The sequence below is a fragment of the Sardina pilchardus genome, chromosome 17, assembly GCF_963854185.1.
Source record: "Sardina pilchardus chromosome 17, fSarPil1.1, whole genome shotgun sequence".
Taxonomy (NCBI): domain Eukaryota; kingdom Metazoa; phylum Chordata; class Actinopteri; order Clupeiformes; family Clupeidae; genus Sardina; species Sardina pilchardus.
In genome coordinates, this window is record NC_085010.1 from 14,129,778 (window position 1) to 14,147,038 (window position 17,261).

Below are 17,261 nucleotides of genomic sequence, written 5' to 3' on the forward strand. Positions count from 1 at the left end.
ATAACCGTGTGCTATATGCTACATTATTAATTGCAATAAGAACATTATACGTTATTATCTTCCAGAGTCTCTTCTCAGCTTTCCGCTTCATGGACAAAGACTCGGACGGTTTGGTGCATGCACGGGACTACCAGAACCTGCACAACAGCCTGGGCTTCATCACCAAGGAGTCTGAGCACAGTCGCCTGCTGCGGCTGCTGGGCTTCGGCCCCGGCAAAAAGCTCAGCTACGTCGAGTTCAAAAGCGCCGTCCAGTCAAAGGGCAGGAAGCTGGCACTGCAGCCGGCCAGTGGGTGAGTGAAAGAGTGAGCAGAAGATGACATTTGTAAATCTTTTTCATTTATAATGTAATAATATTAACTAGGAAAGCACTCAGAGAGCGCAGACCTCCGCCAAACGAGAGAACATAACCGCCTCCTGGATGAAGACGGTGGTACGGATCACTCTCAAAATGTAGTCGTGTCTTCCTTGGGGTCATTCCAGACCTTTCCTCAAAATTTCATCTAATCCATCCTTAACTTTTTGAGTTATCTTACGAACAAACAAACAACAAATAAACAAACAAACAGACTTGCAAATAAGCAAACCCCAATTAAGACATAACCTCCCGGGCGGAGGTAATAAGCTTTATTTGTATAGCACCTTTCATACACAGAATGACGCTCAAAGTGCTTTACATTTTAAGCATTTAACACAATAATAGAGAGCACAGAAAGAATAGAACATTTATTTTAACAAAATTTAGCAGGCACTTTTAATCCAAAGTGATTTACGTACAGAATTACATTACAAGGTGTTACATTGTTCCCAGAGCAGCTCGGGGTCAAGTGCCTTGCTCAAGGGCACAACGGCGGAAGCTGAGAATTGAACCCACAACATTTCAGGCTACTAGCATGCTAGCATAATAATAGTCTATATAATATGATTGATTGTACTGTACATATTAAATGTAATCCACTCCTTTGGTTCATAGTAAACAACAAATAATCTAAGCTGTTTTTAGTGTATGTGTGATATGTGTGATCATACTATATATTTGACTGTTATCTCTCACTAGACTTGAACAGCTCCATCAGACATTGGTCACCAATGCGATCTACAGATGGCCTGACATGTCCAGGGTATGGGTGCCACGATCATTATTAGTGTCAAGTACTATGTGTAGGGCTGTTAGGGAACCTTATGTTCAGCTCTCAAACCCACACTCAATCTGCTTCTATAAAGAGCGAACTGCCCTGGAAAAGTTTGCCTGACTAACAGATTGACCAAAGTGGCATAAGGCCTCTCTCCCTAGGGAGGAGAAAGTGAGGAATACATCAGAAATTGATGAAGTACATATTTATGTTGTTTATCAAGATGTAGCCTGAAGTGTGAACTAATCTTCTGTAAATACTGTATATACATGCATGCTAATCATTTAATGTTTCCAAGTATGTTTCCTTCGATATGACTTCTTTCCTCCTTCTGTAGAAGCTGAGTCAATATGGGGAAGATGGAGTCCAAATTGTTTTGAAGAACGATTTTAAGAACTTGGCTTTCTCATTTGGCCTTCCCGTCACACCAGAGGAGCTTGAAGCACTGTGGTTGAGGTTTGAGTATTTCTCCTGCTCTGTTTTCTCTGCTCTTTAAAAAAATGATTTTGAAACATTTTTTATGTGCTGGTTAAATATTGGACAGAACATATGCTGAGTTCTCTTATCCCAGCAAAATGAGTGGTTAGTTTAACCCAGAAACTGGCATATTTGGTGGAGAAGTGGAGTTACACTGTCCAAAACAGTTTGCTGGTCATGCTGTTGGGTTACCAAACACAACCCAGACAATCCAAAATGGGTTAATTAAAATAACCTCCCAAAATGGTGAAATAGCCTCAACCCATCATTTGTATTGTACGTGCGTGCGTGCGTGCGTGCGTGCGTGCGTGCGTGCGTGCATGTGATGTCTTAAGTTGTGTGATGGGTTTGATACTTTTGCATGTAAATGTATATTTTGTTTGTCTCTTAAAGATATGACCAGACTGACAAAGGCTACCTCACGCTCTCAGAGTTTCGGGAGAAGCTGCAGGTTGACCCTACTGCTGATCTCTATGGACCAGTGAACACAGTGGCATTAAACTCATCCAGTCCTAAACCTAGCCAGACAGAGGTAGGGCTGAAGGACATTGGGTAAGTGCCTAAACTAAGGGCACATTCACACTAGACCGTTTAGTACGGACCCGAGTCCGTTTGGACCGATGGTTCGGTGATTTTTGCTAATGTGAATGCAGTCTACTAAACCCGGTGCTGGTGTAGACCCGGGTCAGGACAGGATCCGCTAGAAAACGGGGGTCTGGGGTACGGTTTGTACTCCGGTGCAATTCGCATGCTTTCTGTTTCATAACCAGGAAATAAACTGCCTTTTACATAGCCAAGTAATATTGGTAAGAAAGAGGGTAGAGTTTATGACATGAATGGACCTGGGTCCATAAGCAAAGATGTAATGTGAACAGTGACCAGCTGGGTCAGGAATAGGGGGGAAGTAATCACACTCGAGTACAGTCCAGTTAAACAGACCCAGTGGGAATGCACCTTAAGTACACTAGATGTACACTAGACTAGTACACTGTGGTGCCAGCCAATTCATTTGTATTCATTTGATAGATTGCGTATGGAGTTAAGAGTGGTTTTAGAGAGCAGGGCTGTGGCTTTAAAGCTACACATCATTACCAACGTCACATTTCAGTCAACGCATTCAACACAATCCAAAGCACCTGTAATCCAAAGCAACTGTACAATTTATTAGCAGTAGCCCGCTGTTGCATTCTTGAACTTGAAGTCATGGTCTCACACTATGTCTGATGCCATTGTTGTTAGGTCAAGCTACCGCATATTATATCATAATCTTAAAAAGTTAATCACTTTCATTTTGGGAAAGAAAACATGGATAAAGATTCCAATCTGTGTGTGTGTGTGTGTGTGTGTGTGTGTGTGTTTGTATCTCCTTTCCTTGTGTGTGTGTGTGTGTGTGTGTGTGTGTGTGTTTGTCTACTTGTGTGTGTGTTTGTCTATTTGTTTGTCTATGTGTCTACTTGTGTGTGTATTTGTGGTTGTTGTGTGCAGGGAGCTGGTCAGGCGTCACTACCGCGCGCTGTCCTCAGCGCTGTCCCGTCTGGAGGGGAGGAGGGACGGGAGGGTGCGGCTGGAGGACCTGCAGAGTGTGCTTCAGCAACATGGCCGCCGCCTGGGGAGAGAGCAGCTCACACAGCTCCTGCACAGGTACAGGAGACATTCATTCTTTCTTTTGTAAAGTAGGGCAAAATATACGACAATATATTTCCCACTTTTATACGTGTTCTGTCTACGTCCGGCGCTTCGATGAGGTTGAATTGGACTGTAAAAATATCTGAGAAGTTAGATGGCAATTGTATTAGGAATTTCACCAAGAATCTGACTCCATAGATTGTATTGTACCTCTAATACATTACCAAATAACTATTTTGTTTAACTATGGCAGAGATTGGAATGGCACACTAAACTTGTAGAGATATGCAAACTGAGCGAGGAGAATTAACCATTTATTAGGCCTTGAGCCTTAGGTAAGAGTAAAAGTATCAGTAATTGTCTTTGAACAAAGGAACAAAGGATAAGTAATCTTAACCTCAAAACAAACAATAAACTTGGACTTAAACCTTAACAAGTTACCAAGTTAAAATGCTACATACACCAGATAAAACAATATATCAAATAATGAACATAACAAACCCCATAAAGAAATCAAAAGATAGAGAGAGAGAGAGAAAGGCAGGGAGAGAGAGAGGGAGAGAAAGAAAGGGGCAGAGAGGTCAGTGTGACCTCTTGCCTAGACCAGAGCAGAGCAGGAAGAGAAGAGTCACCTCTTGCCCAAAGCTGAGAAAGTGAGAGAAGAGACCGAGGTGAGAAATTCTCAACCTTAAACTATCATGCAGGTCACCCCCCAACCCTGTGGGTGGGATGTGGGTGTGTCTACCACCTGAAGTTCTCCCGTGTAATTCTTACTCTACAATTATGTATACATACATTAGAGTGCAATGAAAGCGTGATCAGGCTGTTGCCCACATTACAAGTATTAATTCAAGACCAAACATGGATGTATTATCATTTGTCATGAAACAGATACATTTCAGTTTCCAACATTAATTCATCAGAGGCATGGAGAGGGGGAGAAGAGGTGTGTCCGAGGGCCTTTTCCCAAATGGCCGGCCACACACACAATGGGAACAGTACACAAAGGAGTCTAACTGTGAGGTCGTCTCCCCCGTTCTGAACTTTAGGGATGTTTCTCAGATGGAAAATTTACCAGCTTACAGTCGCCCCATTGACACTGTGAAGTCATTATCTCATAAGTGTCAAAAAATTAAAGCTGGTCATCCATATTCACATATTTGTCCATAGTGTCCGAAGGAATCTCTCAGAGTAGTTTTGACATTAGTTGACCGAGCTTCTCCGGTCTGAAACAAGTTCTCAGGATCAGGTGAGCATTGCTGTAGCGTGGAACATTCTTCTTTGTGTAAAAGCAATCTGGAGTTGAGCAGAATCGTGAGAGTATCGTCTGTCTGCTGTAACATTAGAATATCAATAGTCTTTTGCTTTTCGATGAGTTGGGCATGTATACAGGGAAAAGACAGGAAAGAGAGAAAGAGCAAAACAAACAAACCAATATACAAATTTCAAAATAAATGGAATTAAACACATTCTGGTGTATCTCAAATTGAAAAAAAATGTTTCATAAGATAAATCATCTTTGTTACTGGCATTATTTGCACACTGAATACAAATGTATCACGGAAATCAAATCAAATAATCAAAGAATGTATATAAAATGATAGAAGTTAAAAGGAAAGCAAATTAGTTCATCCCAGCAGTTAAAATTCTTCAATTTGAATCATTAATAGAAAATGTACTTGTGTGTGTGTATGTGCTTTATCACTTCTGGACATTCAACAATAGACTTAACATTTAGTTGGTATAAGAATGTCGGCATGATGTGTCTGCCACACAGTCAGCTGCACATGGGCCTCCTTTTGGCAGAGACATATACAGACATTCAAATTTCAGGTGGTAGTCATACTAAGCAACAATCTACAACATTGCATTTCCCATTTTTTTTTTTTTATATATATATGGGCATTATTTGTTAGTCACGAGAGATCCAACCTAACATTCATTCAGCAGATACTCTTTGGTTCAGTGACCGTTCATTTGGTTTAACCGGTGAGTATAAAGAAAAACAAAAAGTGTGAAGAATAATCATGCTACTAGCATCTGCACAGTTAAATGCTTTCAAGCCTCAACACTTACAGAGTCTACACACTCACTATACATGAGCATACAACAAGCTAGCAAATACCATTATCTTCAAAGTAAATTAAAACACTGTCTGAATATCTGACTAACAAATTTCCCATCAGAGCACCTTGGGAGAACAATGCTACAGGTTGTTGCATGGAATTATCTGTGCTATTATTAGTATAGGTTAATGTTATCATGTTCAGTTTAAAAATATAAAACTCTGTCTTACCATGGTCTTGAATGGTTAGTCTGCATCATTACATTGTCCTTCAGTGAAAGCACACACACACACAGCAATTTTGCGCCTTAACACCTAGAACAATGGATGGGTCCAGAGGCATGTGGGTTGTTAGGAGAAGCAAAGGTGTTAGATGATTGGACTCTGCGTTGGCGGTGTTTTCGAAAGCCTGTCGACCAACATGTCTGCATCTCATGTTCTGATTTTCCACATGAGTTGCAGACAATGCTTGGGTCGTTTGCGTCCATGTGTTGGATAGCCTCCTTTTCGCAGTCTGTTTGCGCTGTTCCAGTGGTGTTAGAAGAGACGTCGTTGCTTGAGTCGGCTGTGAACGACAATTCTGACGAAGCAACATATTCTAACATCGCTTTGTTGGGGATAGCCACATATCTCGCATCAGAGAAAGGTTTCAATGACTGCGCGGTGTTCAATAATGAATAAATGCAAATAATGAGAAGTAACAAGATAACACCGTCCATCATTGCATGTTTTTTTGTTTGTAACGCATGTATTTCAATGAAAAATCGCCAGTTGCATAGGCCTATCTCTATCCCACTAGAGTAAGAAGTAATGCCTTCAGTTTCAACAATTTCAGCCATTCTCTGTCTTAATGTATTAAACAAAGAAATATTATCACGTGTCTACATCTGTCCATGTTCGTATTTCCGTATAACGGAGAGAGCAAAGTTTCTGAATATTTAGGTGAGATAGCGAAAATGATGCGTAGGCCTATGCGTGTGCTTTCTGCTACACGTCTTTAAGAAGTTTTTCTACTCACCAAATTTCAGAAATATAGGTACATCCCGTCATAACGATCACGTCGGGGTCACCAACTGTAAAGTAGGGCAAAATATACGACAATATATTTCCCACTTTTATACGTGTTCTGTCTACGTCCGGCGCTTCGATGAGGTTGAATTGGACTGTAAAAATATCTGAGAAGTTAGATGGCAATTGTATTAGGAATTTCACCAAGAATCTGACTCCATAGATTGTATTGTACCTCTAATACATTACCAAATAACTATTTTGTTTAACTATGGCAGAGATTGGAATGGCACACTAAACTTGTAGAGATATGCAAACTGAGCGAGGAGAATTAACCATTTATTAGGCCTTGAGCCTTAGGTAAGAGTAAAAGTATCAGTAATTGTCTTTGAACAAAGGAACAAAGGATAAGTAATCTTAACCTCAAAACAAACAATAAACTTGGACTTAAACCTTAACAAGTTACCAAGTTAAAATGCTACATACACCAGATAAAACAATATATCAAATAATGAACATAACAAACCCCATAAAGAAATCAAAAGATAGAGAGAGAGAGAGAAAGGCAGGGAGAGAGAGAGGGAGAGAAAGAAAGGGGCAGAGAGGTCAGTGTGACCTCTTGCCTAGACCAGAGCAGAGCAGGAAGAGAAGAGTCACCTCTTGCCCAAAGCTGAGAAAGTGAGAGAAGAGACCGAGGTGAGAAATTCTCAACCTTAAACTATCATGCAGGTCACCCCCCAACCCTGTGGGTGGGATGTGGGTGTGTCTACCACCTGAAGTTCTCCCGTGTAATTCTTACTCTACAATTATGTATACATACATTAGAGTGCAATGAAAGCGTGATCAGGCTGTTGCCCACATTACAAGTATTAATTCAAGACCAAACATGGATGTATTATCATTTGTCATGAAACAGATACATTTCAGTTTCCAACATTAATTCATCAGAGGCATGGAGAGGGGGAGAAGAGGTGTGTCCGAGGGCCTTTTCCCAAATGGCCGGCCACACACACAATGGGAACAGTACACAAAGGAGTCTAACTGTGAGGTCGTCTCCCCCGTTCTGAACTTTAGGGATGTTTCTCAGATGGAAAATTTACCAGCTTACACTTTCTTTCTTTCTTTCTTTCTTTCTTTCTCTCTCTCTTTCACACTCACACACACTCTCTCTCACACTCACACACACACACACACATAAACACACACACACACACACACACACACACACACACACACACACACACACACACACACACACACACACACACACGCACACTCACACACACGCACATACACACACACACACACACACACACACACACACACACACACACACACACACACACACACAGATTACCTTACTTCACATTACATTACATTTAGCTGACGCATTTTTAACCAAAGCGACTAACAACATGTCAAACACTTTCCGCTTTTTAAATCAGTTCTCTCAACCATTCTAAAAAAATTGCATTTCCCAATGAGGAACAACAGATGAGAAGACAGACGTCAGATACACACACACCTACAACACACGTCAGATACACACACACTTACTACACTCATCAGATACACACACCTACAACACACATCAGATACACACACCCCCAAACTCATCCCGTTGGTGTGGTTCTGTGCCAGTCTGAAGGTTAAGGTGGCTGCTGGGAGTCTGTCGTGGCTGAGCTTCCTGCAGGCGTTTGAACTGGGACCAGTGCAGGGGTCAGAGGTCATCTCCCCCACCCCCACCCCCACCCTCACTGAGAGCCTGGAGACCCTGAGCCCAGAGAGGGCCATCCAGAGAATCAGCGAGCTGGTCACCGCCTCAGTACACACACTCCACAAGGTAGAGATCACACATGCACCCGCGCACGCACAAACACACACACACATGCACACACATACACACACACACACAGATGTACACACACACACACACACACACAAACCCGTACACATTCACTAGTTCACACATGTTCAAAATCAAATATGTATGGTGGGTCTAGCATAGTGGGTGCAGCATAAACATACTATATTGTATATGCATGCAAGACTGAACCATATGAAGTGATCTCTCTGTGTTAGTATGCAATGGCAGTTTTTGCTAATCCCTTGCAAACCTTACGTATGACATGATGTCCAGGTGTTCTCTTCGTTTGATCGTGACGGTAACGGAACGCTGTCCTCGCTGGACTTCCGAAGGCTCCTGGAGCACTTCTGCGCTCGGCTGTCGGACCGCCAGTACCGGTACCTGCTCAACCGGCTGGTGTTGGACTGGGAGAACAACGCCGTGTGCTGGAGAAGCTTCCTGCATCAGTTCAATCTCAGCAACAAGGTTCACGCTCCTCTGGTCTATCTACAGTATCTATTCATTATCTTCTGGTCTTCCATTAACACTGCTGTGTTACACAAACATTTTTGAATGATGCTGTGAATGCTTTTGTATACTTTACTGTTCTTTTTAGTCATGTGGATTTGTTTACTTTATTATCGTTCTAGTGTACTGTATGTTGTGTGTAGTGTCTTAAGCTGCTGAAACCTTGAATTTCTCTTTGGGGATCAATAAAGTATATAGATCTACCTATCTATCTATCTATCTATCTATCTATCTATCTATCTATCTATCTAAATTCTGGATGTTTTTGAAAATGACATGGATATTTTAACATATCATTTGACAGCATACAAAGTGTAGCAAACAGAAAATACCTAAATCAATTTGACTATTTTCAAAGATATCAAAATGTCATTTTTTTTAATGTTGTAGAATAGATGGAAAATGACTGTGTTTAGATGGACTGTTAAAGCCTAAACATGTTTGCCCAGTCTTGTAGATTACTGGAGCTCAGGTGCTTGAGCAAGGTGTTTACGGCGCCTTGACTGTAACTACAATTCCCAGGGAACCCTGCAGCAGGCCCCAGAGAGGAAGTTGATCGTGGAGACGAGAGCTTGCACACCTGCCCAGCGGCAGCCTCTGCCAGACAGTGAGATTTTGGACTGCGTGCGCCAAGTTGTCTCTGAGCATCTTTTCTCCATCGCCATGGAGATGGTGGACATGGACCCAACCAACTGTGGTACCATCAGTAAAGACGAATTCAGGGACATCGCTGACCATCACCTTCACGTTCTCTTACCTGAGCAGGTAAGGGTTCAGTAAAGCATACTATAATTTCCCAACTATTAGCCGCAGTTTATACATTGATTTTGCTATGTATTCTGCTATGAGGTACATGAGGGCAGTTAATTTGGTATTAATATGGTTTTGTTCTTTTTAACTTCCTTAAAACACTGTCTTGCGGTTTATGCACAATGCGGCTAATACAGAGGAAATTACTGTACTTCTATGTCGTCTGATACACAGACATACACTGAACACACGCTAATCAAGCAAATCTATGCATTTAGCTGTCTTTGTATTTCGTATTAGTTCATAAAGACTTCCACAAAATTAGTTTTTTTAATCTTACAGTAGCACAGAATCTCATGATGTACAGTACGATGGTGTTGGATTGCATGTGTGTTCCAGCACCAATAAGAGGAGTACATTAACAGAAAGAGGCCAAGAGAGAAATGAAAGGAAATAAGAAAGAAGAAATCCAATAGGTGTATGTGACTGAACTGCCATCTCAGTTGATCCAGGCTTTTTGCTTATGTCTTAGTGTAATACCTAGCATCAGCAATTAGCAATCTCTTCACAGGGGGCTAATCCGGTTAGCCTGCCTGATGTACTCTCCTCTTTGCCACATACAGGGGGGATCGGAGAAGTGATCTGTTCAGTGTAGTCTGTGTAAGCACACACACACACACACACACACACGCACACACACACACACACACACGCACACACGCACACACACACACACACACACATGCACACACAGACAGAGGCACAGCAAGAAATCCACTTTTTAAGCTTGCCTTAAAATCCCTAACTGTATTCATGCCTTACACTCTCATAAGCTCTTGGGTGTGTAAACAGAGGCGCCGGCATCTTGCTCTGCATGCTTATACTTGCTGAATGTGATGAATCAAAATCCAATGGCTATTCAGCTCAGGCCGCTCCCGATCATTATGTACATTTTTTTTTACCTGTGCTATGTTGGTGTGTGAAATCTCAGAAAGAAATCTACAGATATTTTCAAAAACCTGCTGTGAAATATTTCCCAACAAAACTTAAAGGGTTTTTTTTTTTTTTTTTCATATTCATGTATTAGGAAGAAATTATTTTTTTTAAATAAATCTGTACCTAAAATTTCATTAAACATATATTGCTGTAGTAGCTCAACTGGTATATCATGGTGGTAGGTAGATGTCCAAATGCAGTGATGTCCATAATCTATCTATAACCCACAAATGTGTAGAATATAAAAGTACATCTTAAAACATCTGAATGTCATGGAAAAGACAGATTAAAGGCTCAGCAAACCATTGTTGGTGTTTTGACTTAATCACCTGATTAGAGCTCATCTCAGGTCATTTCTGTATCATACATTCTTTATTCTAATATTTTGGAATTTTTATTTTTTTTACATTTTAATATTTTTATTTCCATGAGCTGCAAACTGTAATCAACAAAAATACTGTAGGATAATCAAGATAAAAAAAAAAAAATGTTTCTAGATTATAAAATCTAAGTTTAACTTTTAAAAACGTAACTTTTTCATAGTATTTTTGCGATGCACCTGATAGTTTTAATAGATATGATTTAAGGTCTCTGTGCTAAGTAGTTTGATGTGTTGCTTTAGTTCGAGTGGCTGTGGGAGCAGCTTCCTTTGACGGAGAAGGGCCATCTGGACTACCGGACCTTTCTGAAGTGTTTCAGTTTGGGAGACTTCGGTCTCTTCCCCTCCTCCTCTCCATCCCCAACGCCTGATATGACCAGGAGCCCTGCGGATGTGCGGACATCACCCATCCCACCACGACCCAGGAGTGGACCCTGTGGCTCCCGAAGCTCCAAGGTATGGAGTTGGTCACATGACCACTCTCATCCTCACATCCTCTCATCTCGTGCTTTTAAAACTAGTTTACATTCTTGGCTTTCTCTGTATACCTTTGAACATACCCTGATCTATTTCCCCCCCCTTTGAATTGTTCTACTTCGGGGAAGGTTTGCTGCCAATGTTGCTTTTTAATGACGTTCGCCTTGTTAGTACTAAGAAGAATATAATTGCTCCCCGTCTGTGTTTCGCATCTTAAAATGTCGGTGTTACATTTCATAAAAATACATGTTTGAGCAAGAACTACACATCTGCAGATGTCTCAGAAAGACTTCAAATTCTGTCATATGGTCAACTGTTTTTTTTTAAGTGTCTCTCCTTCCATGTAACAGATAGGAAGATGGATTTTATTACCATTTGCAGTGGTACAAGACAGTATAATTACACTGTAATTGTTGTGCTTTGCTCACATAGTTAGCTTTTTAAACATAGATGAGTTAAGGAGTTAAAGATAAATAATTCAGAGAGCAACACAATTAGTAATAATTAGTAATAAACACATAATATAAAAGTAGACTATTTAAAATAATGATAATTAAAAAAAAACACTGGATTATCGCACATGTACATTAAACGCATATTTGCAGCTCGCTAGACGCTCTGTATGACAGAGACCTAGAGACTCAGTGTCAGGCGAGTCAGCCTAGTGTCAATGTGAGTGTGAGGCTGTGGGATCTTCTTCCCCTGCCTCATGTCCTCATGGCAGGCAGCAGGGCTGGGAAAGCGCTGTTGTGGAATTGTGCCATGTGGGTGGGGGCGGGCGCTCACTGGCCGGCGATGTCTCAAGTCCTCTCCCGATTCCCTCCGCCTCTACTGGGCTGAGCTGGGTGGTGTGGGTCCCCGAGGATGCGCTGTCCCCTTTTTTTTCCTGCAGAGCTTTGTATAAAGAGTAGCCATAGAGGGAAGGTCAGAGCCAGTGATTTTCTAGTGTGTGTGTGTGTGTGTGTGTGTGTGTGTGTGTGTGTGTATGTGTGTGTGTGTGTGTGTGTGTGTGTGTGTGTGTGTGTGTGTGTGTGTGTGTGTGTTAGATATGTGATTTGAATTAGACTGGCTATGTATATGTGTGTGTGTGTGTGTGTGTGTTGGGGGGGTGGGTATTTTAAATGTGTAATGTGAGTTAGACTGGTTGTGTATGTGTCTTAAATGTGTGATGTGAGATACACTCACGGTGTGTGTGTGTGTGTTTTAAATGTGTAATGTGAGTTAGACTGGTGTATCTGTGTGTTAAATGTATGACTGTGATGTAAGACTGGCTGTGATGTGAATGTGATGTAAGACTGGCTGTGTGTTTGCGTTAAATGAGTTAAAGTACACTGACTGTGTGTGTGTGTGTGTGTGTGTGTGTGTGTGTGTGTGTGTGTGTGTGTGTTCAGCAGGGGCAGGCCCAGAGGCGGCGTCCCAGCTCCAGCCCACTGCTCAACTGTGAAGCGGCCGAGCGTCGCATCCAGAGCCGCGTGCGCTGCTGCTGGAGGGAGATACAGCGGAGGTGCCGTCTGGAGGACCAGCAGTGCAGCGGCCAGATCAGCCAGCACACCTTCATGGGTAACACCAACACCAACACACCTTTATGGGTAACACCAACACCAACACACCTTTATGGGTAACACCAACACCAGCACACCTTCATGGGTAACACCAACACCAACACACCTTTATGGGTAACACCAACACCAACACACCTTTATGGGTAACACCAACACCAGCCCACCTTCATGGGTAACACCAACACCAGCCCACCTTCATGGGTAACACCAACACCAACACACCTTTATGGGTAACACCAACACCAACACACCTTCATGGGTAACACCAACACCAACACACCTTCATGGGTAACACCAACACCAACACACCTTCATGGGTAACACCAACACCAACACACCTTCATGGGTAACACCAACACCAGCCCACCTTCATGGGTAACACCAACACCAACACACCTTCATGGGTAACACCAACACCAACACACCTTCATGGGTAACACCAACACCAACACACCTTTATGGGTAACACCAACACACCTTCATGGGTAAAGTGGCATTAACACCAACACACCTTCATGGGTACAGTGAAGGGGCATTAACACCAACACACCTTTTTGGGTAAAGGGGCATTAACACCAGTACACCTTCATGGGTAACACCAACACCAGCGCACCTTCATGGGTACCACCAACACCAACACACCTGGTGTCCGTGCAATAGAGCATTTCACCCAACCCAAACCTAATTGCAACAGAAATCATATTTGTGGTATTCAATTCATGAAACCTACCCATATCATATACCAAAAGACCAGGAAAATCCAAGTGGAGGAACATGTGTACATACAACAAGGGCCAAAAACTATAAATTTGGCCTATCACCAGCACCCGCAGTGGGACTTCCTCTGCTCTCACACGCTGCTCGAGCTCTTCTGGGTCAGTCTGGGCTAATGTGACCCTTATTGGTTCCTTGGCAGACATCCTGAAGGAGCTGCACATCGATCTCACAGACCGGGAGTTCAGGCAGCTGGCTGTGAAGTATGACATCCAGAATAGCGGGCAGCTGTCCTACCCAGACTTCCTGCGCCACTTTGTGCTCTTCCTGCGTCCTCAGACCAAACAGGCCTCGGTGCAGCTGAAACTCAACGAACAGGTACGGACGGAGACGTGATTCTTTAATCACTCCCATAAATATCCTTTTTAATGACAGAGAAAGCCAGGACATGGTGCTATGAGGGAAACATCTGTGACTCCTCGGTTACGATGGTAGGATATTAAAATGGTCACACTCTCTGTGTAATATTTTCCACTTTGTTGCCAATATATGAGTGCATGGACATGATTTGTGAGTTTATTATCAGTCGTGTTTACCTTGACGAGTAGAAAAAAACTGCAGAAAGTGTGTAAAAAAAATACTTTTGCCACATTTACGGCTTACTGTAAAAGACGGCATATAAAATGGCTGCTATCTTGCTGACAAGACCGCTTTAGAGAGACACACCAAGAGCAGGCAAGGGAAGGAAGGGGAGGGGAGGGGAAGGGAGGGGGGAAATGAGGGCGGGTGCCAGATTGGGTAAAAACTCAGCAGGGACCTCCCACCCTCGGGCTCCGTTCTGACACTTCCTTGATGACAGAATTGGGAGATTTAGTCTTTTCTGGCGCCGAGGACGGCCGGCGACGAACAAAGAGCGAGGGGGTGGGCTAGTTCTGCGAGACTCCCCACGGAGCGGCTGAACAGAGCCCCCCCCCCGCTCGTCCACCACCCCGTCCCCCACCCCCACCCCCAAAAGCCACATTAAGAGTGGGTGGGTGAGGACAAATCTGGCAACCCTCAATGATCGACCTTCCAAAAAAAAAAAAACAAATGCGCTGAGATAGCTCACGGTTTGGCCGTCATCAGGCACCAGGGCCCCGTGAGCAGACTTCCTTCAGAGCACACGCGAACACTGGCCGGGACCGCCGAGCTCCAGCTCCACAAACGTCGCGGAAGATGACACTCTTTTCCCCTTAGGAACACCGAGACAACGCAAATGAGAGAGACACTCACTCGCTTTTCAAAAAGGGAAGAAATTGAAATAGTTTATTTTTCGCTTTTCCCTTTTCGCTCGCCTGTGCCTGTTCAGACCTATTTGGGAGTGTGTTCAGAGATGCCACACATCTTGTCATCGCAATAGTCTCATTAGCTTGCTGCTTCAGAGTGCCTTGTCGTCGCTTGAAAGGTTTGCAGCCTCTCAGGAGGTAATGGGACCTGCTGTGCAGGCTGAACACTGCTGGGACTAATTTAACAGTAAAAACGTTTATCTGTACAAACTGCAAAGGTATCGCTTACGCCTGTCCCAGGTATACATTAACATAAACTGACATTCGCACATTTGTAACGGGAAGCTGTGCAGCTTTGGGTGAGAGTAAGGAAGTAAGGTGTGTGTTTGATGTGACTGCACATTTTGACTGCAAATTCTCTGTTTAAGAGCCTATGCGAGTGTACCTGCCTGTATAAACATAGTCTACACTACGCAGTACTATAATGACACAGGAAATAGCGTGTGGGAATGAAACAAATTCATTGGCACATTGGTATTAAAATTTAGTGCTATGCGAAAGTAATCCCTTCTATATTCTTCTTGAATTTCCCCTTGGGGATCAATAAAGTATCTATCTATCTATCCAGCTATATATCTATCTATCTATCTATCTATCTATATTGCTGTATTTTGCTGTTCCATTCTCCTAAAACATTCACTGAGAGTAAACCCTACTGAAAACTCTGTTAAGCTGTGGTGGCTTTAATGTGAGAGCATCTGTGTTGCTGATCTTGTCCAGACTTTGGCCTTTGTGAGTGATCAGTGTGCCGAGGCCCTCGTGAGGACGGGCGAGTCGGTCCAGCAGGGCTGGAAGTCCATGAGACAGAGCTTTGCTGTGCATGACCACAACCACAGCGGGACTATAACCATCCCAGACTTCAGGAAGGTGAGAGTATGTTTTACGTGCAAACGCACACACGCACACACACGCACACACACAGACTCACACACACACACACACACACACACACACACACACATACTGTATACTGTAGACACAGACAAAAGCACACACACGTACATGCATCATATACTCAAAGAAACATACACATGCTTTTAACGCCCACATCCTTTTTACATGCACACAAACTAGAGGCAACATGCAGACCTGTACTGTACAGATTTGGTTTGGGGGGATGTTGTTTTGTAATTAGGTGTTTGTTGGTGGTGTTGGTGCTTTAGGTGCTGCGGCAGCATGGTGTAAATCTCTCCGAGGACGAGTTCTTGCATCTCGCGTCCTGCTTTGATAAAGACGCGGGTGGGAGGATATCCTACAACGATTTTCTCCGCACCTTCCTGGGATGAGCGCCAATCCCGTCTCCAGGTGCTAACGAAGCGGATATACAGCATGCTTACACACACACACACACACACACACACACACACACACACAGCTTTCTGATAGACAAGGCCCCACACTGTGATATCCACTCCTGCTAATGCTATTTATCCACATCTAGCCAGGGGCAATATCCCCAAACCTCCTTAAAACAACAACAAAAAAAACAGACATGTTCATTATCAACAGTCCTATCCCATATTTTGCAGATTAAGTAAAACGCTATGACAGGCCATCTGAATGGCTGTGACTCGTCTCTTTGCTGTTTTTTTCTTCTAAAAAGGCTTCTTTTGAGTGTAAATTTGCTACAGTGCATTAGCGACTGATACATCGGTCTCCATCACCCCCCCCCCCCCCCCCCCCCCACACACACCCTTAATACTCCAGGCGCATGTGGCGCCGTTTGGATGTTAAACAGCCCTAAAACGCCATAAACTCAGCCTTTGTTCCGTTCGGTAGGCAGTGAAAGAGGGATGGCAGCGAGACAGAGGGACGTTTGTCATTTGCGAGAGCGTTCCAGTTTTTTTTTTTTTCTTCTTATTTTTACGAGTGAGAGAAAGGGAGAGAGAGAGAGAGAGACTGACAGTAGAGGACGTCTGCAGCGGAACAGAGTGAAGAGGAGGCAGAGGAGGAGAGGAGAAGAGGAAGAAGAAGGGAAGAATGGAAAAAGAAAAGTGAGATGGAAAAGTAAAGATGGGTGAGGAGAGGAAGAAAGAGGGAGTGCGGTGAGGAAAGGAAAGGAGGGTAAAAGCAAAAAAAAAGGGAAGAAAGAGGAAGAAGAATGGGAAGAGCGTGTGGAGGAGAAACTTTGTTTTAATGGAACAGTAAAAGGCAGCCTAGAAAGAAATTATACTCCATCCCCCAGGATTACTTGTGTAATTATTTGAACGAAGGATTTCATTAGAATGTGTAGAGGTGTGGAAAAGCGAGAGAGCAGAGAGAAAGAGTGTGTCGGGTTCTCGCGGCAGCAAATTAAGTTTTTGTCCGTGTTTAGATAATTGATATGAAATCCAGATCCCTTTGATAAGAACAAAGGAGGGAAGCACAGATAAAGTT

The 17,261-nt window shown here is 43.1% G+C and overlaps 2 protein-coding genes across 2 annotated transcripts in view; both read left to right on the forward strand.

Moving 5' to 3' along the window:
* The window catches only part of LOC134061719 (EF-hand calcium-binding domain-containing protein 6-like), a 25,207-nt gene extending 24,911 nt beyond the window's left edge, over positions 1-296 (forward strand). The window contains exon 16 of the mRNA XM_062517476.1: positions 66-296. Within this exon, the coding sequence (XP_062373460.1) occupies positions 66-296 (231 nt within the window). The remainder of the gene's footprint in view (positions 1-65) is intronic.
* Positions 297-1,056: 760 nt separating this feature from the next.
* On the forward strand, positions 1,057-16,420 carry LOC134062644 (EF-hand calcium-binding domain-containing protein 6-like). The gene is made up of 12 exons (XM_062518730.1): positions 1,057-1,120; positions 1,470-1,588; positions 2,003-2,161; positions 3,095-3,250; positions 7,950-8,151; positions 8,449-8,640; positions 9,205-9,447; positions 11,051-11,263; positions 12,676-12,844; positions 13,763-13,938; positions 15,606-15,752; positions 16,049-16,420. Exons 1-12 carry the CDS (start codon positions 1,112-1,114, stop codon positions 16,169-16,171), a joined length of 1,908 nt encoding a protein of 635 aa, XP_062374714.1. The 5' UTR covers positions 1,057-1,111; the 3' UTR covers positions 16,172-16,420.
* The last annotated feature ends 841 nt before the right edge of the window (positions 16,421-17,261 follow it).

Excerpts from the sequence above, each read along its gene's own strand:
- LOC134062644 (XM_062518730.1), top strand. Across the intron at positions 11,264-12,675 it reads GTGGCTCCCGAAGCTCCAAG|CAGGGGCAGGCCCAGAGGCG; the intron begins GTATGGAGTTGG and ends GTGTGTGTTCAG. Across the intron at positions 12,845-13,762 it reads CAGCCAGCACACCTTCATGG|ACATCCTGAAGGAGCTGCAC; the intron begins GTAACACCAACA and ends GTTCCTTGGCAG.